At 37.6% G+C, this 22,440-nt stretch overlaps 1 protein-coding gene across 3 annotated transcripts in view; it reads right to left on the bottom strand.

Moving 5' to 3' along the window:
* CNTRL (centriolin) overlaps positions 1-22,440 on the bottom strand; it is a 44,173-nt gene that overhangs the window by 20,632 nt on the left and 1,101 nt on the right. For all 3 annotated transcript variants that reach the window (XM_019540967.1, XM_019540968.1, XM_019540969.1), the window contains exons 2-15: positions 20,940-21,190; positions 20,264-20,391; positions 19,911-20,041; positions 18,341-18,482; positions 17,272-17,458; positions 16,171-16,364; positions 13,665-13,784; positions 11,876-12,104; positions 11,078-11,187; positions 9,628-9,822; positions 6,022-6,175; positions 3,976-4,196; positions 3,093-3,269; positions 1,789-1,923 (exon numbers count right to left, since the gene is read on the bottom strand). In XM_019540967.1, the coding sequence (XP_019396512.1) occupies positions 1,789-1,923; positions 3,093-3,269; positions 3,976-4,196; positions 6,022-6,175; positions 9,628-9,822; positions 11,078-11,187; positions 11,876-12,104; positions 13,665-13,784; positions 16,171-16,364; positions 17,272-17,458; positions 18,341-18,482; positions 19,911-20,041; positions 20,264-20,391; positions 20,940-21,165 (2,349 nt within the window). In that variant the 5' untranslated portion in view covers positions 21,166-21,190. The remainder of the gene's footprint in view (positions 1-1,788; positions 1,924-3,092; positions 3,270-3,975; positions 4,197-6,021; positions 6,176-9,627; positions 9,823-11,077; positions 11,188-11,875; positions 12,105-13,664; positions 13,785-16,170; positions 16,365-17,271; positions 17,459-18,340; positions 18,483-19,910; positions 20,042-20,263; positions 20,392-20,939; positions 21,191-22,440) is intronic.

The following is a 22,440-nucleotide window of genomic DNA, read 5'->3' as shown; positions in this document are numbered from 1 at the left end:
ATTATGTTTGAGAGCTGAGATTTCTTTTTCTGCTGATGGGTTGCCTGGTGCAAGGACAAACAATACATATCCATATATGTTTCCTGAGAGCTAATAAATCAAGCTTTGGTTGAATTTAATTTCTGATATGACCAAAATCTGCTACAACAGACTTCTAATGCGTTTTCTCCCTTGTAGGATTGCTTCTAGACTGAACCCCAATATGAACAAAGGAACCTGAGAAATGAGCAGGACCGACCATTGTATTGAGAAAGAGGAACAGGTGGAAGTTTCATAGTTTCGTAGTTTCTAGGGTTGGAAGGGACCTGAGCAGATCATCAAGTCCAACCCCCTGCCATGGCAGGAAAGAGTACTAGGGTCAAACAACCCCAGCAAGGTGTACATCTAGCCTCCTCTTAAAGACCCCCAGGGTAGAAGCCAGCACCACTTCTCTTGGTGTTGGCACACCTCTTTTATAATAATCTAATGGTTACAGCACTTGCCCATAAATTAATAGCTCTGCTTAAATTCCCTCTGCTACTTCAGGGGATTCAAATACACAGCTCCTAGAAGAGTCCCCCGACCACCACCAGACTATAGGCTATTCTGGGTGAAGGTAGTCTCCATCCTTCTGCTCAAGCTGTGCAGGAAAGAATTCAAGATTCACTAGGTCAGAGACAGCTCAGGAACTTAGTAGGCTGTGACTGTTGTGACTATTAGGTTACTACTGGGCTCTCAGGTGGGAAGAGGAAGTCCTGGGTTCCAGCCCCAACACTGAGGACTACGGGGATTAGCCAGAAGGAAGAACAAGACCTACATTTCACCCTTCTAGTGCTTTACTCAGGGCAGCAGGGAGGTATATCCATCCAGTTATGATCCATTTTAAGCATTCACCTGCAGGTAAACAGGGATTCATCCCAGGACTAGATTGGCCTCTAGTCTCTTAGGGCACTCTCTTGGGGGCAATTGTCAGAAACTCATCTGGCAGAAGGAGGAACTGAACCAAGGCCTCCCAACTCCTGGCAAAATGTCCTAACCACCAGCCTCTTCTATAGGATTTCCTATTATTTTCCTATGCCATTTCTTCCAAAATCTCTGTTCTGGTCAGTGCAATTTCCAATGCCTGCTTTTCTTTTCCAAGTTCTCTGAAGACACCTATTAGACTGAGCTCTTCATGGGACTGAGGTGGAAGAACCTAAGCCCTTTCTAGATCTCCGTTAGGTTTGGGTACCATTAGATACTGAGTTCTTCAGGTGTGAGAACTGACACATTTCTGTGCATGAAGCTGAGATTTCAAGCATGTAGGGAACTTTAATGGCAGAAACTTTAAAAGCCTATAGTATTCAAGTGCCACCAGGGTTAAGTAGCAGAAGAGCAGGGAGCTTAGGGCTGCAACTTTGGCCTTTGGTGGAATTTAGGTGCTTAAGTCTGGCATTAGGTGCTCAATTCATTATTTTGGACTTAGCCCTAAGCCTCGATGTTCCTCACAATCACTGAATCCTGGAAGGAAGGAGGGAAGAGGAAGAACTATGTGCTTCCTTAAAAGAATAACCAGTCCCTCTAGAGTATTACAGAACCCATTATTCATAGTTTTTGCAATACCCACCCATAATTTCTAAAATAGGATACTGTCTGAAACACAGAGACTCTGTGCAGAAGTACTCTAATTAGGAGAAAAGCCATGCTACTTGAGGCTGTAAAAAGGACGCAGAGGATACAATAGAGGGAAAACAAAGTATTAATTCCCTTTTGGAAAAAAGACAGAACATGCCAAATATCAGGTAAATTCCGAGATAATAAATATTTAACCTGCACTTGTTTGAGTTGGGAGAGTAGCTTATTGTTTTCCTGTTCCTTCTCTTCTGACATCTGTGCTTTGGTCAGAGCATTTTCCAGTGCCTGCTTTTCTTTTTCAAGTTCATCTTGCAGAGCTGAGAGCTCTATCTATAACCACAGAAAGTTTTCAAATTAAGACACAGAGCAGCACCGGTTCCCACACCAATAATTTGATCTGAATAATAAATATTCTGAATTTTCCCTTCATGGAAATAGCTGTAAAAAAAACCTTCCATTTTTATAACATTTTCCCAGGAAAATTCAGTAGTCAGTAAATTCCAATTCTGTTTTATCAAGCTGATTGGTTAAAAGAAGTTCAACAGAAAGTGAATGCTTTAAGAAAAGCAATAGAATGAAAAGTGATGTTTTGCTGAAAACCCAATTTTTCATTAAAAAGAAAAAAGGGTAATGATAAACTTAAAACCAATCCTCTGCTTAACTACGCAAGAGTGTTCTACTGGCATTATCCTTGTTTTTGTCTGAAGTCAGGCATAAGGAACAGCAGAAACTAATTGCTTCATAGTCATGAGCATTCATAGGCAACAGCCTACTTTATCACACGCCTGTTTGTGTACTCAATGTATTACTGGAGAACCATAAATTTCTACTTTGTTTAAATTCAGATCATATTCCTCATGGATAGTCCCAAAGTATTCTCTATCTTGCATGCAGTGTAAAGTTGTAAATCATACTGAAGTGACACTGTCAATCATGCTAGGTACATTTTTTAGGAAACAACTGGTGGCTTAGATCAGTGGTCTCCAAACTTTTTTTAATCGTGCACCCCTATCAGTAAAAAATTTTTGAGTATGCAACCCCAATATATGTATATTTATATTCTCGTACACCTATCAGTAAAAAATTTTTGAGCATGCACCCCCAATATATGTATATTTATATAAATATACATTTAAATAGAAGTTCTAATATTTTCTTCCTGCACCCCAATGGATCATCTTCCGCACCCCACTTGAGACCACTGGCTTAGATAACACTGGGGACATATTTTGTGTTCTTGAAAGCAAACTTGAAATTAGAGAATTCTGTTTCTGACGTAACTACTTACCTGGGGTGGCTATTAAGTATTTCGATACTGGACTCAGAGGCTCTTTAAAACAAACAAACTTATCACTGATAAAAAAAGCTACCCTGGAAACCCCATATTATTAGCATGCTAAAGGGAAATATTTTTTGGACTATGAACAAATAAAAATTGGGGTAATTTACGTGATGCTTTTTCCAGTCTTATCATCATTTACAGTCCCTCAATTTTTTACCTGACTAAGTCGTTTCAGTCTCTCCAGCTCTTCCTTGTGTTGATTGGCTTCAGCATCTCTATCTTTCAACTGAGCCTCCAGTTCAGCCTCATATGCACTGAGATCTCCTTGTGCCTCTCTGAGAGAATCATTTATTTCACGCTGCTCGAGGAGTGCAGTTTCTAGCTTTGTAATTTCCTGGAAGAACACATCCAGCTCAGAAACCAACAAACATATTTCATGGATCCATATCACATTCTAGTACAAACAAATGCAGCACATTCAAGTGTTAGCCAGAGAACATGCACCAAGAAATCCTGTTTCCTGGCATTCAGGAAGTCAACCATTTATATCACAAGAGTAGCAACTCCTGATCACAGAAGAGCTGGATTCGACCCAGAAGAACACACAAAGCGACAACAGATGCTACCTGTGCCTGAAGAAGGGTGTTTGTGCCTGAAAGCTTGCAAAAAACTTTTTTTTCCAACTATTTAATTGATCTAAGAAAGGGCATCACTTGTATCCAAAGAACCTTGTCTGCCTAACTCCTGATCACAGTACTGCTAAGAGAGGCAGGCTCTGCAAAGTCTGCTCACAACATGAATTCAGCAAACTATACAGACATGCACTGTAGTTTCAACATTAATCTTAACAGGACAATGAAATTAGTTTTTAATAGCAGGCTGATGTACCCATGAGCTTGTTTATAAATGCAGGAAAGTGTGTTGCTTTCTAAAATATTCAGCTGACTATAGACTTTGTAAGTGTTTTACCAGTATTAAAGGGCAAATTTTGTTACCCTACTGGAATAGAATTTGGTCTGTAACATTGTTTCGTAGTTCAGAATTCAATCGTCTATAGTTTCTAAATTTATTCTCTGGGATTTGGGAAAAGATAGTCTTACTTTTCTCATGTTTTCTGCATCCATGGCAACTATTTCCAGCTGGCTTCTTTCCTCTTCCAGTTCAGCCAACCTCTGTAGCAAAGCTGCTTTATCTTTTTGTAACTCCTTACATTCATCACTGGCTTGCTTGGCCTGACCTTTAATACTTTCAAGATATTCCTGTAGCCCAATGATGATTCCTTCTAAATCCCTCTTCAGTGCTTCATTTGTTGCTATTTGACCTGCACAAGGAACAAAATAAAATTAGTGCACTCAAGAAAAGACATTTATTTCAAAAGTGATCTTGTAAGCATACAAGATGAACAGAACAGACATTTTTATTCCTTCAATACAGTTTCCATATTATTAATCTTCCCTTTATTAGAACACAATATATTCATCTTTTCAAGAAGTTACAAAGAAACAAAACAAAGCAAACTAGTGTTCAGTCACAAAATATCAGTCTCAAGTTCAGAAGCTGCCATAATGGATCTGACCAGAGGCCAGTCTAAATCCAGCAATCCATCTCCGACACCAGCCAGTGTCTCCTAATGACAGTTAAGGAGAAGCATCCTCATATGCATTTTCTGCCTGTATCTGTTCTGCCAGAAGGCTTCTATCCTTTAAAATATGCAGTCCACATGAGCATCATATCCTTTAGAATCGTACTAAACTGTAGGTCTCAATGGTATCTTCCAATGAGTCACACACTAATTAGGCTCAGAAGGAATTTCCAAGCCCCATCCTGACAAGCACAAATCTATTTGCATGCATTGCCTTTTTATTTAATCACAACTGTTTGTGTACAAAAGAAGGTATGAAGTGTCTGAGCTTCTTTATAGCATTCCTGACATTATAAAATATCCTGTGTTCTCTCCGTTTAAATTTAAATAGCCCTTATTTTTTAGCCTCATTCAGGATGCTTCTGCTCAGAAGATGACTAGGAGTCGACCCAACTATGATAACAGTAATATCTAATTTGCTTTATTTTTGTCTTTTTCCATATATTGCGCAGATATTTTTAGTAGGATGTCCATAACAATAGCTACATCTTTTTTCACCTGGGTAATTACAATTAAATTAGCTTTTAGGTATATTTTATTAGTTTATTTTAAAAAAAATAGAGTGTCTCAACAATAGTTACTTCCTGAACCGACTCATACATGTTACCTAGGAATAAGTTTAAAGTAACACATAGAAGAGAAGCAACAGTTTACAGGTGGAAAAAGCTTCTCTCATATGTGTTCCGGTATGACATTAGGATAATTGAAATGTCCATTAGGAGACCAGTCGGGACTTGTGATAGAGGTGATAACTTTTATTAGACCAACAAGACTTTTGCAAAAAAGATTCTTTAATTGCAAGCTTTTTGGTAATTACAGCTTGAATACCTGACACATTAGGAGACCTAAATTCTATTCCCAGCTCTGTAATTGGCTTGTAAGCTGATATCTGGGAACTTCCTTCCCACTTTATGCATGACTTTCTACATCTGAAAGAGAGATAATGATACTAATCTCTTTTATAAAACACTATATACAAAGCTAGATATTAATCATAAACACGCTGTTGTCTGCAATCTCTCCCCGCATGTGTCCTTTCAAATGTCCTTTCCTTGATTTGAAGTGACAGGTCTAATTATTAACTATACATTTTCTAGTTTATCGGAAAAATTGTGAACTTTCACTTTATTGTTTTAAATTCAAGAAATAACACAAGCGTATTATTGTTACGGTCACCAAAAAGAGATTTTTCTACAAATTAATCTCCTGCTCTCATGCTACTTTTTGCCTTTGTTCTAAGCATTGGAAACAGTGTCCTGTCTAAAACCAAAAGACCCCTCCCAGGTTTTTGTGCCTTCTGTACAATATTTTAAATATCCAACACAAATATAGAACTAAACACTATTTCTCATTCCTCTAGCCTCTCATTTTCCCTCTTCCTAGTGAAATTTTTTCCTTTTGGACTAATTTAGAACTAATTACAAGCTCTGTTCAGTGAAGACCAACAAGGAATTGGAAGAGTTGTTTAGGAAGCAACATTCTCCAGAGACCAAGTCTGCTTTACCATCTGTGAGCTGCTGCTCCAAGTCCTTAATTTCTTCAGCTTCCCTAGCGATCCGAGAAAGTATCTCATCCAGGCGACTTGCAAGTTCTTTGTAATGCTTGTTCATCATATTAAGTTGCTGCTCTTTACTTGCTTTCTGAGCCTTCGTGTGAGCCTGTGAATTGAAGTTATATAGATAAACCTTCAAAATTTATCAGTAACAATTAAAAATGTTCAACTCAGTCTTTTGACTCAGTGACTATGTCTACATGAGATGCTTTACTGTGCAGCAGACTAATCTATTGCTCAGAAAAGTGTCACTGTCTACATAGGTGCTTACTGCACAGTAAATTAGTCTACTGAGCAGTAAAGACAAATAGCATTAATTGCACATGCAGACACGCCCAGTGTTCCTGAAATAGCCTACTGCTGGAATTATGATGCTCTAATAAATTCTTCCTTCTTATAGCATGTCATTTATTGTTACTTCTTCAAAAGGCACTTACCTCCAATAGGTGAGCTTTCTTTCTAGCATACAAATCCTATAAATATATATATTTGCTATATATATAGCAAATTTTCTGTTACTTCAAGGGGAGAAGGATATATGCATCTGTAATAGCCCTGAAAACATCCTTTCAACTTTTATTCTCGCAAATTCATTAGCCCATTCAAGCCAAGAAAGTAAGAACAGGACTGCTCTCAGAATCTGGTAATACCACTCTCTGCTCCTTTATGCAAGATAAACTCTTCGAGTCCTTTATCATCCTATTTTCTATCTACGGTAGCGAAGCAAGCCGTCTCCTAGAAAGCACTACCAATCTCCAGTTTAGGGGGGAGAAAAAATTAAAAAAAAAAGATTAATAACTGAGTTTAAATATTCTACATTAAATTACTGAATAAACTAACAAGTCAGCCCAGTTTTACGTTTCTTCCATTTTTATTTTTAAAGTTGAAGTTTCCTAGGAGCAGCCACATTCAGTTAATCTGCAGTGCCCCCAAAACAACTGAAAACAGTGACAAGTTTCTGATCTACCATGTGCTGTGCAACTTGTTTTTATAACTGAATGCAGTTCATGCTGATAATATTGCTGATATGGGTTACTTGTAACTAAAGTTTCAAAACACAACGTACGTAATTTCAGAAACTTTCATAATATGAAGTTTAACTTTTTAAACTACAAGAAGCTTTACAGGCTTCCTGAACAGGCTTTTATCTGGCAACTTACGTTTTAATTCATTCCTCAAATTCTACAATATATATATTTTTTAAAGTTGTGTTACTGTAAGACATTTAGTTTTCAAATAAAGCCATAAAAACATATGCTTAACTTACACAGCCATTTTGCTTTTCACAAAACTGCTGTGGCAGAAATAAATCATGTAACACAGTATTTCTAAAATATGCAGTTACAACCCTTTGCATTCACATTAAAACAACTCAAAATCATCACCTGTCAAAAAAGGATTACAGTTTTAACAGTTTTAACTTCCAAAATATACTTCTACCAAATAAAGTCAAATGCAGGTGCAGCTGTTGAATCTTTATCGTGGAGCAGCTGTTGAATGTCACAAGACCATTGTTAGGAAAAACACTTACAGCTTTGTCTTTGTCTTTCCTTCCTCTGAAGTCATTTGTAAAAAACCCCACCCGTAATTTAGAATTTGTGTTACTTAAAAACGAAGAACATAATCACAGAAAGTTGCTTAAATAGACCATAGTTTCTCTTTTGTCTTCTCTCTTCCAGTCTTCTCTGTTTGACAACGACACTGGTGAGCATGTGGTTTGAAACCAGGGGAAGTTGAAGAGGCTCAGAGAGTTTCTTTGTCATGACTGCAGAGTAGTGACATGCTCTCCGATCACTGCTTGTCTCTGCAAGCTGTACTCTGCCCCGTTTGCTTTAAATCACAACACAGGAAGCTAATGTCCACAGCCAATCCACTACGGAGTTAGTAACAGTCAATCTATTCTCCAAGAGGCTGGGCTTAGTCTTTAGAGAAGGCTGCTTCCTTTGGTTTAAGAAATCTTCCTGAAACACAGAACGTTACAATCCGCCTATTTTTTTTTACACTGTCGGTTTAAAATACATTTTAAATCGGAGCCTCTGGCCCTCAGGCAAAAGCAGAGAAATCAGGCCTGGGGATACTTTGTGTGTATATTGACATAAATAAAAAAAACCCAGCTTGAATGCACATATAGAAAGCTAGACAAGGTTCTTAGGGTAAATGTGACCACTTTTATTAGATCAACTAAATAGCTGAAAAAATTATTCTTAGCAAGCTTTTGGCTACAAACATCTGGGGTGGGGGGAGAAACAACGAGCTTTCAGGTGTTTGTACCCAAAAGCTTGCAAAGAATTTTTTTCCAAGTATTTAGTTAGTCTAATAAAAGATATCATATGTACTTTAAGAACCTTGTCTGCCTATGTCCTTAGACTAACACAGCTCCAACCAACAGCTCTGAATACAGAAAGCTATTATTTAAAAAATAAGTCATCTTTTAGGATGCATGTTTCAAACTGAATGCACTCTAATTTCACTTCATATTAATTTAAATCTGCCGTATACAACATCTGCTGGGGTTAGAAACCACGATTATGCTAACAGTTAAATTTTTAAGGACTGCTTTTAAAGCGATAAAAGAAACAGGTCATCAATATAGATTTCTTGGAATATCTGCATTTGCCTCCAGGTATTCAGAAACTGAAACCTCTTCTTCAACAATACAGCAAGCATAGGCCTGTATGTTTCACCTGCTGAGAGTGGAAGGCTCAAGTACATTACTTTTACAGAGATAAGTCCTGTGCAGGGAAAGATATAAGGCAACTGTTCATTAACTTCTCTGTTCCACAGCCACCATGCTCCCTACGAAAGCAAGAGGATATGGTAAAGGCCAGAGAAACAGAAGCCATACCAATGTTTTCTCCAGGCCAACTGCAGCAAAAAACTATCAGTTGGGCCACTTGAGCAGATTGAAGAAAGGGTTTGATAGTTTATGGATAGTGCACCACATACCGTGAGAAAGCAAATCCGATGGTATATGTATGGTAGAATTAGACTACTTACTGGTCATTAAAGTTCTCAGAGTATGCTCCAGAGAACAATACATTACACTACAGGGATTCTTGAATTATTAAAAGGATTTTTCCCCTGAAAGGGACACTGTGCCCTTGAGCACAAGCAGCTAATCATGGAAACAGTTCTTATAAGGAGAGATATGAATTCGTCTCCATTAGGGTCTGTGCAAAAAGAGATCCAAAGTAGTAACAGCAGCTCTTGACTTGTGTAGAGTAGCTGAACTTCCAGAGATGCCAACAATTATGTCTTCTTATAAACTACTGCTTGTGGTTTAGTTGAACATTTAGTTCCACAAATACATTTGTTAAAGAAGGAACTTGTTTTTTTACTTTGTCAAAATTTTAAAAAGTAACTAGAGCGAGCAATTGTTGTATACAACTCAGAAATGAAGTGTTGCTAAACAGCATGAAGGACATATGCTCCTACGTGCAACTGGATTCTAATTTGTTAAAATACATCAGGAAAATATTTAACAAAAGGATACCCTCCAACAACAACAAAAAACAGCATGGAAAAAGCTAATTTTGGAATTGTTAGTAGTTAACTTACATGTCTTGGATCTTTAGGATCTAAAGAATCTATAAAGCTCTGCAAGTCTTCAATCTCCTTCTGCTTTTTCCCCATTTCTTGTCTCTGTTTTTCCATCTGTTTTTCCAATTCCAAAGCTTCATCTCGTAACTGATTTAAGAGCTGTATTTTAACATTTAATTGTTGTTGAAGATTTTCTGTATTGGCTTCTGAAATCTGAAGATAGAGCATGGGAAAACGCAATTAAACTTGAAACTAAATGCCTGCTTCAGAAAGTTGCATTTGATAAACATGTCACTTTTATTACAGATTGCAGTTATCTAACGTAATGTGCTGTCTAAAAAACACTGATCCCAGAAGTTTTGACTTTGCTGGTTATTTTGCTCAGTTGGCAAGAGTTTATTGTATTTTCTCTCTCTCAAACTATAAAGACTGGAACAAACTACTTGGAATTGCCTTTAATAATTATATAACCTTGAGCCTTGGCCTACTGTGCCAGGAAAGCCCAGAGTTATGGTGTTTGGCTAATTATCTTAAAAACCTCATTTAAATTTGAAAAAATCTAAGGGAAAGTTAAAGCATTTGAATCACTTATAATTGCTTCTTGCTGTCTTAAAAAGTTTACAATATATTTTGTCAAAACTATGGCTTTTTAAAAGAAAAAAAATATGTTAAATTGCTGGTCTGTAAAACATACATAGCAATGAGATCAGTGATAATATTTGAGGATACAAAATCAAAAAGCTGTAGATACATTTTTAAATAGGCTGAAACATCCTTTCTTGTCTTTCTATTTTTCCTGCAGCTACAATGTTTACTTCTGAGTTTAACTCATTGTTATTCCTTAAAACATGAGAGTACCAGACTGCATTGTAGGAGATTTACTTTAATTCACCACAGAGAGTATCAGAATCATGTGAATCCAAGAAACATGTGAGTTTATACCCTCTTCATTATATGAAGACATAGCATCAGCACTGTTACTTTCTGCCAAGTTTACCAAAACTACCTAACTCTTGAGACAGTGCGCATACTGCTGGCAATGGGCACTGAAAAAATGCAGTCAGGACTGAAATCCTGTTTCGCAAAGTGGGGCTCTTACTGCCGATTACTGATGTGGACACATATGGCAACATACACATTTCCATTCAAAGTCCTTTGCACAAAGGCAACAACCAGTTAATCTTATGAGAAGCTAGACTGCATCTATAATTTCAACTACATGTACTTTATGTCTTAAAAAGTTATCTACTTATATCTTAAAAAGTTTCCTCAACATGAGTTCTCAGTGGTGCTCAAGCTGACATCTCAGAAGTCACACAAGCTGTCTTAAACACCCTTACATTGCACCCCTCATTCATAGGCATTTAAGACACTGGGAAGTGAAATGGGAGGAAGACACTTCAATTTTCTATGCCTACATTGCTTCAACATGTTTATTTTCTCTCCTGATAGCTTGGTTTTTACATACTTTTTTCTGAGCCAAAGCATCCTGAAGTTGTTTAAGTTCCACTGTTGCTTTCAAAACTTGTTGTTCTCCATTTACTATTTCACTTTGCAATTCTGCTAATCTTCCTTGTGCTGCAAAGAAATAAATCCCCACCAAAGCATGTTTAAATAATTTCTAAGAAGCATTGATGTATATGCTCTATATTCTATCATGTTAGCTTAAGCAACATCAGCCTCTGCAATCCTCAGAGCTGTGTGGGGATTGGACAGGGGCAGCAATAACCTTGCTAAGCCCCGCTCACTGCTGAAAAAAGGAAGTGCAACAGTGCACAGTTGTATCCACAGCTGGTATGGAGCGTCCATGTGGGCAGAAGACCACTTTTCCCACTCTATCCCCTCTCACTCCCCAGCCCCTTCAACTTTCCTTTCACCTCACAGCTCACAGCTGGAGGAAGGGGAGAAATCTCCTGGCTGGTACATCTTTGCTGGTACATCTGAAGTCTCACTCTTAGCACTACATTTTTAGTAACTAAAAACAATACATTTTTCTCCCAAGTCCCCTCATGCAAAATTCTCTTAACTTTATTTAACTCCTTATTTTTTGGATAATTTTAGAGGCCACCTTGATCATACAGTTTTAGCTGTTATTATTATTATTATTATTAATAATAAGTTCAGTCTGAATCAAAATGTTCCTCTGGCAGCAGATAAAGGGAACCAGGTTCGTATACATCTCAGTAACAATGATGGTGACAACGACAACCAAAACAACAACAATAATAGTAATAATAATTTTACTTGCGAAAACTTCCAAATTTACCTTCTTGTATCTTTTTTTCTTTATCTTCTAGTTCTCTATCTAGAGTTTGATGAAGCTGTGATTTAAGTTCTTGGTTCCTATGTAGATCATCTTCGTCTACTTCTATTTTTCTAACTTGAATATGCTGCGCTTTATTAGCAATGTAACTTTCTCTGGTATACATGTTTCTCTTGTATCTAGCTTTACCGATGTAAGGGCTTTCACCAGGTACATCATCAAGTTCAACATCCTGAAAGATGACATTTAACAATGCACATTACATTAGTTCATATGCTGGAAAATAATAATTTTGCATATTCAAGCTTGAATTTAACCTACACTGAAGGGAGACTAAATTGAAAACTTGACAGTTTAATAATAAGAGTTAAATGAAGTTTCAAATGTTATGCATACCTTGATTCCTTTTACAAGTTTATCTGGTTTTACAGTGAATGCTTTCTGTTTTTAAAATGTTTCCCTTCCTGGTTGTTACATAAGAATGGGTCATACAAACAGTATTGGGGAGGGAAAGAAAGAGAAGAATGACTGTAGTTCCAGTCCTACAGGCATTTTAATGGTCTATAATGACCACACAGGTTACCCTCGCTTTATGCAGGTTCTGTATGTGCGAATTTGCTCTTATGCGATGACCCTTTTTATACCAAAAATTCATTATATACGAGGTAAATTCACTCTTATGTGATCAGTGTGGTGGAAACGTGCAGTCAGCTGCTTTGTGCGGCGTATTGTGGGAGTGACACGATAGACAGAGGAAAAAAAAATTATTTGGGGGGCTGAGCCGGGTGGTGATGCCCAAGCCACACGGCAGCACTGGCTCCTGCAGCCCAGCCTGGCCTGGTCCCATCAGTGTGGTGCCCCGGGAGCAGTGAGCCATGAAGCCACCCAGCAGCAGCGCCCACAGCTGCCGCTCAGGGCAGTTGGTGCCCATGTTTCTGGAGCTGCGGCTGCCCCAGGAGCAGTGCGATGCCACATCAGTACAGTCAAGGTCTTGGAACAGCTGCCTATTTGTTACATTCTAAAGTGGGTTCCCTTTATGTGAATTTGAGCTATGCATCATCTTCCAGGAACACGTGTACAGCGTAAAGCAAGGGAAACCTTATTCAAATATCATCAACTGCAACAACTAATACTAACTTAAGGAGTTGTGTTTTTTTCTTATGTCTAGATATACTTATAACATTAAAATAGTGTAAAACCACCAGATAAATGTGATTTTTTAAGTTGTTACCTTTTAAGCTTTAGCAAAGATTGCATTTTTAACAATTAAAATGTATTGAACTACGTATACTTTCATTGTACTCTCTCCTATAATGCATATGTCTCTAAAGGAGAAGGTCAAATTCTGAACCAAAAAGTAGCTATTCTTGGGAGTAAATATACCACGGAGGATGGAAAACCTGACCCCTTAGATCAACAGGAGCTTTGGCACTGAGTTCAGGGAGCCAGAAGTTCACAGAGAATGAGCAAGAGCTGCAGAATGAAGCCCAGAGTGGGGAATATCTTTTACATGATTATCATTAGTGACAGATGCTGTATTTGTTTGCTCCATTAAGCTAAACAAAGTATTTGCATTGTTATGTACATATTAAATACTATATAATATTAAGAAATATTAATTTTAATCTCATCAAGAAAACGTGGGCTAAAATGATTAAACTGATTTAAAATCAAAGTTACAGTTCCATTTATTTATAACAAGGATCCACATGTAAAGCAAGATTTATGAGTGGGCAAAACATACAACCTCCTTCACAGTTTGAGAAACAAAATTCACATTTGAAAATATTACCTCTGATGGAAAGTAACCCAATGGCTCAAATTTGGCATCAATCTTATAAAAAGCCAGTTCCTGCTCCAATTCATATTGCTTCTGGCAGGCTCGGGTTAACTCCACTGTCTTCTGCTTTAGCTAATGGCAGCATGAAACAAAAAGAATCACTGTCATCAGGAAATTACCACCTGAATTGCAAGATACATTTCAAATTAACAGCGTATGGTGTGTGTATGAACTACACAGTCATTCCAAAACCTTTGGAGTGATAGAAAAAAAAGTTATGATTTTTTTTGCAGCAACAGGTGTAACACAAGAATGTATTTTACCTTAGCTTTAAATTACTATAAACAATGGCAAACAAAACCACAACAATTTCAGTACAAATGATCACATGAAGGTCCTTTGAAACTTCATTTCATACATTTCAAACATAGCTAATCATTGTAATAAATGGTTTTGTCAAAGATTTGTCATTCATGGTAAGGTTCTGCAACTGGTCGTTAACAGTTGAAGACTGATAATGATATGGTTCACTGTGTGACTCAACACTCTTACTTTTTCCTTTTTTTGCGTTGACGGGAGTTTAAAATTCTCCTAACTGAAAAGATACTATTTACAGTACTTTAAAACAGTAAATATTCATGTATTTTAAACCTTTGCCATTAATCAACTTTTTGTAGAGGTCCTTCATGTGATTTTTTTTGGAGGGGGATGGGTGGGGGGATCATATTTTCATGCTGAAGACCTGAAGGAGAGCATGCAGCAAGGCCCCAATAGAAAGCAGAATACAGGACTAATGGAGTGAAAAAAGGAAATCGAATAGACAGGAATAAGCAGTAAGCTTAATAAAAAGTTTAATAATTAAAGTATTTCATGCCATACAAAAAATGGTCATATTCCAAAAACGGAAGATGACTGAGAAAATAAATTACAGCAAATGAACAGTCTCATTGGAACCTTTTAAGTTTAGACACTACTGACCATGCAAGCAATTCTTATGCACAATAAAAAAACACCTGTGCAGTCCAGCTGTACATGGGGACTACCTTTAGTGAGGAATAAAGGCTCAGCAGAAAGGGAACTGTGACAAACCAAGATATCAGCTAAAGGGAGAAAGAAGCAAGCAATGTTTGTCATCTAAAAGGTCAAGAATGGGTTAAGTTGTAATACATACTCTGCTAAACCCTGCTATACTTGAAAACTACTTTTCAGAAACCTGCTGCTGTTTAGAAGAAAGTGTGTTGGAAATATTTATAAAAGTAAACTACTTAATTCACTTTACTTTATGGGAAAATTAAGCAATAATATTTTAAAGGACATGTCTTATGGATGTGCATGTGTGAAAGATGATTTTAATTTTATATATATATTATAGCTATATTACTTGGAACTTACCATACATATGAATGAATCAATTATTACTCGGCAATGTAGAGCGTCACATTATAGGAGCCAATTTTGTAAATGTTGCATTTCATATCCAACAAAGAAAATAAAATTTCAAGATTTTTAACATTTTTACAGCAGCAGCTTAAAAAATAGTGCAGAAGTTTCAGTATGCTGGAAGTTTAGCAGCTCTCAGGAACTTAACCTCTTATTGTTGCACAGAATTTTAAAACAAAAAGGGACTAGAGACAAACAGCTTTTTTACTACTAAAGCAATAGAAAATATACAACATTTTATACCTTAAAAAGGCTTAATTCGTGAGAAATCTGTACATCCCAAAAGGCCTCTTTCCATATCAAACTAAGTGGAAAGACAACTAACATCCATTTTTGTTGGTAGCTTACAGGCTACTTAAATAGTACATAGAATAGAGTTGTAGGAGCAATCATGGGGGCAAAAATGTACACGCTTGTTGAGAAGGAAAGAGAGAAAAATGGGGCAAGTAATGCGCAAGGACACAAATGTTTTACTCTAAATTACATCAAACTGAGTTATTGTTTCTGCTACTTATGCTTTAATTTTGCAGCACCTCAAAATCACATAACTATTCCTTGGTAACACCAGCAAAGCATCCTCCAGTTAGCCACTTTTTCCTAATATGTACATTACTTTAGTTTTTTCAAGGGAGCACGATCCAAAGACATCTGAAGCATACTAGCAGACTGTTGGCTTTAGTGAATATACTGCATGTGAAAGGTGCCCGATTCAACAAATCTGCAAACTGAAGTCCTGTCTCTACCTGCCTAATAAGCTTCCCCAGCCATCTTTACCTTGCCGAAGCCCTGAAGTTTGAGGTTTTCTGATATGGTGAGGTTATTTGCTATGATCCATCCCTTCTTTTTCTCTACGCCAAAACTGCTACTTGGGATAATGCTAGTTTTTGTAATATAGATTTTGCCCATTACTCCAAGACATGGATGAAAAAGCCACCTGCTGGATGAGAATGCCCTCCAAGCCACAGAGATCCAAATACAAATTTAAACATAAATTCCTAGCATTTAAATTCCCAGTTATCTATGAATATATAAAAAAAATATTATTCCCAAATATATTTGATGCAAAGTATTAGTTTACCAGTTCATTTTTGGTGTCTAGGTCTCTCTGAAGTTCTTTATAGCTTTGTTTCTGTTGCAGGGCCTTCTCTTTTAATGATCTGTTGGCCTCATCTTGATGTTGAAGTTGCTCAAGCACTTGGGACTGTTTAATTTTAAGGTCCTCCATCTCTTTTACTGTTTTCTCCAAATCTCTTTCTAACTTTTCTATCTCTTCTATAAAACAAAATAAAGACATTTGTCTTCACTTTCCACATTTTTTCTATCTAATATATGATAGCAGGGATCCTTCTTAACCAGAAAAGAAGTATCCTATAAATTTAATAATTCCTTTAAAGAATTCATGCAAATGATACAAATAGTTAAAACTGTTATTGAAAAAAATTCTCAAGTGACTTATATTGCCATGCTTCCTAGATATAATAAGAATACTCTCTCAAACTCACAGTGGCTCTTTTTGTTAGCTATCACTACATACATGCACAGGGACTGAACCATTCTGGATTACCAAGTGGATACTTTCAGTGGCCCATTTCTACCCCTTGCAAAAGGACATTTTGCACAGTCAAGAGCAAAAATTAAGACTCTAAGCTGGCTTGCTCATAGAGAGTCAGGGATGCCATCATTAAACTTCTCTCTGCTTCTAAGAAGGGGAAAAAAGCTTAAGTTATAGCCCTCTTCTTCCTCAAACTCCCTGACCAAGCACAGAAATGGAGTAACCGTGAACTAGACAGAGTATATGTTTGTAACCCTTATCAAGTATAACAATTTAAAGTGAAATCAGAAACAAAACTATGCTTGTGACCTTATGATGGATACAGTCAGCCTTCTAAACAATGGACTTAAATAAAAGGACAATTCTATTTTTGCTTGTAATAACCTCTCAGCAGTATAAAATTCTAACATATTTTTTTTCTTCTTAGAGGAACGTGAGTGGTCTTCAGAGGAAATAGCTGGTTATGAGATTAGCAGTGAACTTTAATAGTGAGTTTAAAATTCAAAAATATCAACCATGTCACTCAAAACCTTATTTAACAACCTGTCAAACAACTACCTCAATTACAAAGCTTTCCATCTACATTTGGTAGAGTTCACAGTACTTCTCACGTATCATAGCAATTACCTAAATTGAACCTCTCGAGAGCCTCCTGCCTGTCGTGATTTGTCACTGGTTGTCCCTCAAGGTTTTCTAGTGACCTCAGGTGGAATATGCTATACAGGTGATAATGAGGCAGATTTACAACTGGATTGTTTGCCAGAAATAGAGAAGTCAAGTCTTTTAGTGGCTTCAGCTTAGCTATGTCATGGAGCTAAATCAAAGAAAAGAAGATACCATGATTAGATAGTTGTTTTAGGTCAATCATTTCCTTACCACCTACTTTCTGGTGTTAAAATAAATTATCATCATAGGGAAGGATACATTTGTTTATATACAAAAAGAGGTGCACAGAACAAAAGTGTAGAGCAATATCAGAGCACAAGTTGCGTACTCTTGTCCTGGAATGAAACCATTCCTGATAGGAAGTTGGCAAATGTGGCTTTGGAAATTCCAAATGCTTGTTACTTGTGTCAGGTTCAGAGTTTAGGAGGGCTTAACACTCCAGTCAAATGGATCATAGAGTTCACAGGGAAAGGGCGCCCCAGTCCCAAGCAGCTGTCTATATAGTGGGCTGACCCTATTCACTCACTAGTACCCAGGGCTCCTTCAAGAGCTGCACTACTACCATGCGAGCTCTCATCACAGCTAACCTCAGAAGTTAATCTAATCATGTCTCAAACAAGAAAAAGGTGACTTTTGTTTCTATGCTTTCCACAAGACATAGTGCCAAGCTGAGCTAATTTCAAGTGGACGCACACTTCATGAAGAACTGGACTGGAAACCATGAAAAAAAACCTTGTCCATTTCCATTAAGTTTCTCCTCATTTTGCAAAACCTTGCTTTGTCCTGACTAATGTAACATTTTTAAAACTGAACGCCTTGTGACAGAGGAAGGTTTTTCCTGATTACACTGTGAGCAGCCTTGTGAAGTTGATGGTAAATCAATTACTGCTGTACTTTTTCCCTACAAAGAGCGTGTAATTATTAAAATAATGACCATACTAGCTCATGTACATTGCAAAAAAGTCAGTTACCAAAGTCTTTAAAAAGAACTTATTGTGAACAATTATCACAGCTAGCTGACATCACTTACTGAGGAGATTTTATTTTCTTTCAAATTAAGGATGCGCAAGGACCTTAATTTCTTTCCTACCCACACAGGAATATGCTCGATTTCATTCCCTGCAAGGTTGAGCTTTTGAAGATGCTGCATATGTTCTATACCTTCAATTTTACTGAAAAGAAAGAAAGCAAGGAATTTAGCTATTAGGAATGAAGTCAGATGAACACTGCAGCTATGCCCTCAGGGATACTGTACAATAAAATCTATCCTAAATAATCACCCAGGAAACTAGCAAAAGAAGTGGCTTAGTAGAGGTCGTTTTACAGGTCAAAACAAAATTGTGTAAAAAACCTTGGGATACTTTAAAGTAGTTAGAACAAAGGCTGCTTATTGCTGCTGCACTTTTTTGCAGGTCATTGCATCAAATCTCTTATATCTCATTTTAACATTCTATAATTAAAATGATGAAAAGATTTTGACAGTAGCATTAATAGCCAGCCACATCGTTCCCTTCTCTCTAGCAGAAGAATCTCTCTCCTCTCTTTAGTAGAAGCATCTACTAGAAACATGAGACTCAAGCAGAAACAAAAAAACAGGCACCATTAATTTCATTTATGTAGATGTGACTCCAGTGTAGCCTCACAAAAACAGAATATGTGCAATATAAAGAAACTTAAGAAAAATTAGTCAAATTCATAGCAGCCCAAGTATTAATTCTTTTGACCAACCTTAATTTCATGCTTCAAATACAAAGTGATATGGACACGAAAACATAATTTATATTTCAATGCTACACAAAATATATTTTTTATCTAAGCTGTTCATTATACTCAAGAAAAAAATGAAATCTTGAAGTTATATTTGTATTTGATTAGAAAAGAAATTGTACAACTAGATTTCTGAGATATATATAAACATTAAAATAAAGCAACATTACTTTGGCATTATTTTATTTTATTTTCTAACTCTCCAGAGAAAGGAAGTTGCTTCATTGCACTGTGCAGAAATACTACTTAGTCCTGTGAACACTTCCTTTAACCTCTTTACTGTAATTGCGGTTACCATGTTTGCAGCTCCAGAGTTTGTTTAAAGAGATGTTACTAATTTTACTTTCCTGGTGGCAAATAATAAGGGCAGCATGCAGAAATTCGCTATTCCACCCAATCGTCCCTCAGCATTTTTACACTACCCAATTAAAAACAGCTTCCTTAAAATAGTGGAAGCTATCTGTTGGTGGTAAATGTATTAATTAAGACTTTTACAAGCGCACTGACTGCATGATCGGGCCCTTTCATTTTAATCTTTTGGTTCTCTTTTCTGAAGGCGAATCCTTCTCTGTTGCTGATGTAATGATATAGGAAGACCTTTATTAATATTAAGGCCTGATACCAGGCTTTAATATTACACAATATCTCTACATTATATCAAATGATATATATGTTAACAGAAATCACAGTGAGAAGTGTTGTATTGGATTACATGGATTTAGGATTTATACAAATACTTCTCCGTGTGATTCCTAATGCTTTATCAAACATACAAGAGGGATCTTAACTTTCTAAATTTCCATCGTATTCCCAAAACAAATTTTTATGCTTACCTGATTTTGTTGTAGGACAAATTGAGTTCACGTAACTTTGGCAGTTTATCCAGCTTTTCAATCTTCTCTATTTGATTGTTACTGAGATTTAGTACTTCTAGTTTAGAGCATTTTTCCAAATTTTCTATATACTATAAAATAAACAAGTTATCATGTACACACATACAGAGGTTCCCATTTATACGAATCATATATTCATAAAATTATAGTACAAAATATTATAAAGCCTTTCAGCAACAGGTTCTAAAGGTCAGCTCAGAAATTCCAACGATTACATTTCTTTTTTAAATTGTATTATTGTTCATATAATGTTTTCAGCTCTTGTTAATAAAAAATTACTTCCAATAACTCACCTTAAACTTTTTGTCCAAATCCTTACCAAGAGAAAGATTCAGTGAGTTTACATATGCCAAATTTTCCTGTTTGGATAGGTTTTTAATCAATGACTCTGTAATATACCGAACACCTGGGCTATCTTCATCTGAAGTTAACAATAGAAAAAATATGTAATGCTGTTAGCACTGAAATGAAGAAAAAATTACAATATTTTACTTACTGTAATATTTAAAAAAAGGGAAATCTGGGAATGGTTATGCTGCAGAAGGTATGAAAAGAAAATGAGCGCTTCAGAAGTAGCTCCAGAAGTACAGTGCGGGCGGAGGGTACAGTGTCTCTAGAGACTTGGAGGAGTGAAAATTCAAACAAAATCTTCAGGATCTATTTTCCCTGTGCCATTTCAGCAAAATTTGCTAGTGCAGGGGAAAACCATGAACCCAAGCCTCATTTACTATCCGTAGATAGTTTATAGACCAATGCTTTAATCACAGAATCCCCAATCCATTTATAATTGGATCTCACTTTTCAAGGCAGAGATTACCTCTGTTATGGGCCAAATTTTAGATATAAAACGCAAAGATAATACCCCTTCAATATCACTTTTAATAGACAAAATAACCTTATTTCACACTGTCAATATCAAAATGCATTCGGGATCAATTTCTACACCAGCAGTCTTTATTTACACAGTACCTTTCTCACTCTGGTATTCAAAAGAAGCTCCTACATCACTTTCCCCTGCAACATCAAGTTGTCCATGTCTCTGGCCCCTGGGTTTGTAATTAGCTGTACTTCCCTGCCTGCTGAGAGGAGATGGTGACCTGGTGCTTGAGCTGACAGTAGACATTGGACTTGGGGTACGAGAGGGTGACATCTGTGTTTTTTTGGGTGATGTTCTTTGTTGCGAGGCCTTCTTCATTGCACAGAGGTCATATAACAAACATCTGTAAATACATCATTAGGATTTTCACTCTGTACATGTGGGCAACTACCTGTGTTACTTCACAACTGCAATAATGCCACCCTTGCATTTAATTTCATCGCTTCTCCTTTTGTTTTAAAAGGAAGAACATCCCCTAATGAACAGCTGCTTAAAAAGGAAAGTCCCTTCTCTAACTGACACCAGTTCAGATTAAGTCATGCAAGCAAGCCTGAGGCTCCCAGCTGCTGCATGCTTATAAATGGCCTTCACATAAGTCCTGAAACCAGAGGTGTTTGCTGCTTGTTAATTTTATATGAATTTTGCAGGACCAAGTCTCACAGCCCAGCTTGCTGCAATGCAAACATGAAGTAGCACCAGCCCAGATCAGAACTCCATGCTGCCCAAGCGAAGCCTCAGGCTGCCCCAGTCCCACACGCACAGTCTAGCGCATGGCCATGCTATTCACCCCCAGGGCTTACCACCTGTGTAGAAATTTAGCAGCAGGGGGTGGCAAGTAATGCTGTCACTGCTTCCCTGCTACCGAGTTGCTGGACCCATGGGGAGCTCTACGGACTGTGCGACACTGCTCCGTGGGCCAGATATAGCCCACAAGCCCAAGGCAGAGCATCCCTGCTACAGTATGCTTATATTCACTTCTTCAAGGTGCAAGTAAATGACATTGCACCATATTTTATTGCTGTCGGAGTGTTTCAAAATACCAGAATAGAGAAGCACAAAGCATCATCCTGCTGCAAAGCAAAGGCTTTGGTGCAACCTGCAATTACAATAATGCTGGGTTATTACTGCACCTCTCACCATGACACCAAGCTAGCGTACCGCTAGCACGGGCTGACTTGTCTTTCCCTTGCTGCCTCGCACCGGCAGGTCTTCCAGCACCAGGCCCAGGGCAACACATGCCTCTACAGTGACACCAACACAATTTCACACCTCTTTGCCTCACCCACTTAGCCCAGGCAGGTAGCCACAGCCCAGCCCTCACACCTCTGTTACTCAGGCACCACCAGATGTACTGGCCCGCTGCTGCAGCGCCGTGCACCAGGGCTTCGCGCCTTCCACCCGCAGTGCCCCAGCCATGGCGCTCGGCCTGGATGTGTGCATTGCAGCCTGGCCTGGGTCCTGGGTGCAAGATTAGGCTTCCCCCTTGCCTGGGATACTTTGGGGGGAGTGGTGGTTGCACCTGTCACCTTTGGCACTGGGGGGGTTGCACCCCTTTCACCTGGGGCACTGGGGGGGTTGCACCCCTGTCACCTG

Source organism: Crocodylus porosus, unplaced genomic scaffold (genome assembly GCF_001723895.1).
Source record: "Crocodylus porosus isolate Cpor-Errol unplaced genomic scaffold, CroPor_comp1, whole genome shotgun sequence".
Taxonomy (NCBI): domain Eukaryota; kingdom Metazoa; phylum Chordata; order Crocodylia; family Crocodylidae; genus Crocodylus; species Crocodylus porosus.
Note: the sequence above shows the minus strand (reverse complement) of the source record. Positions and strands in the feature narration are given on the sequence as shown.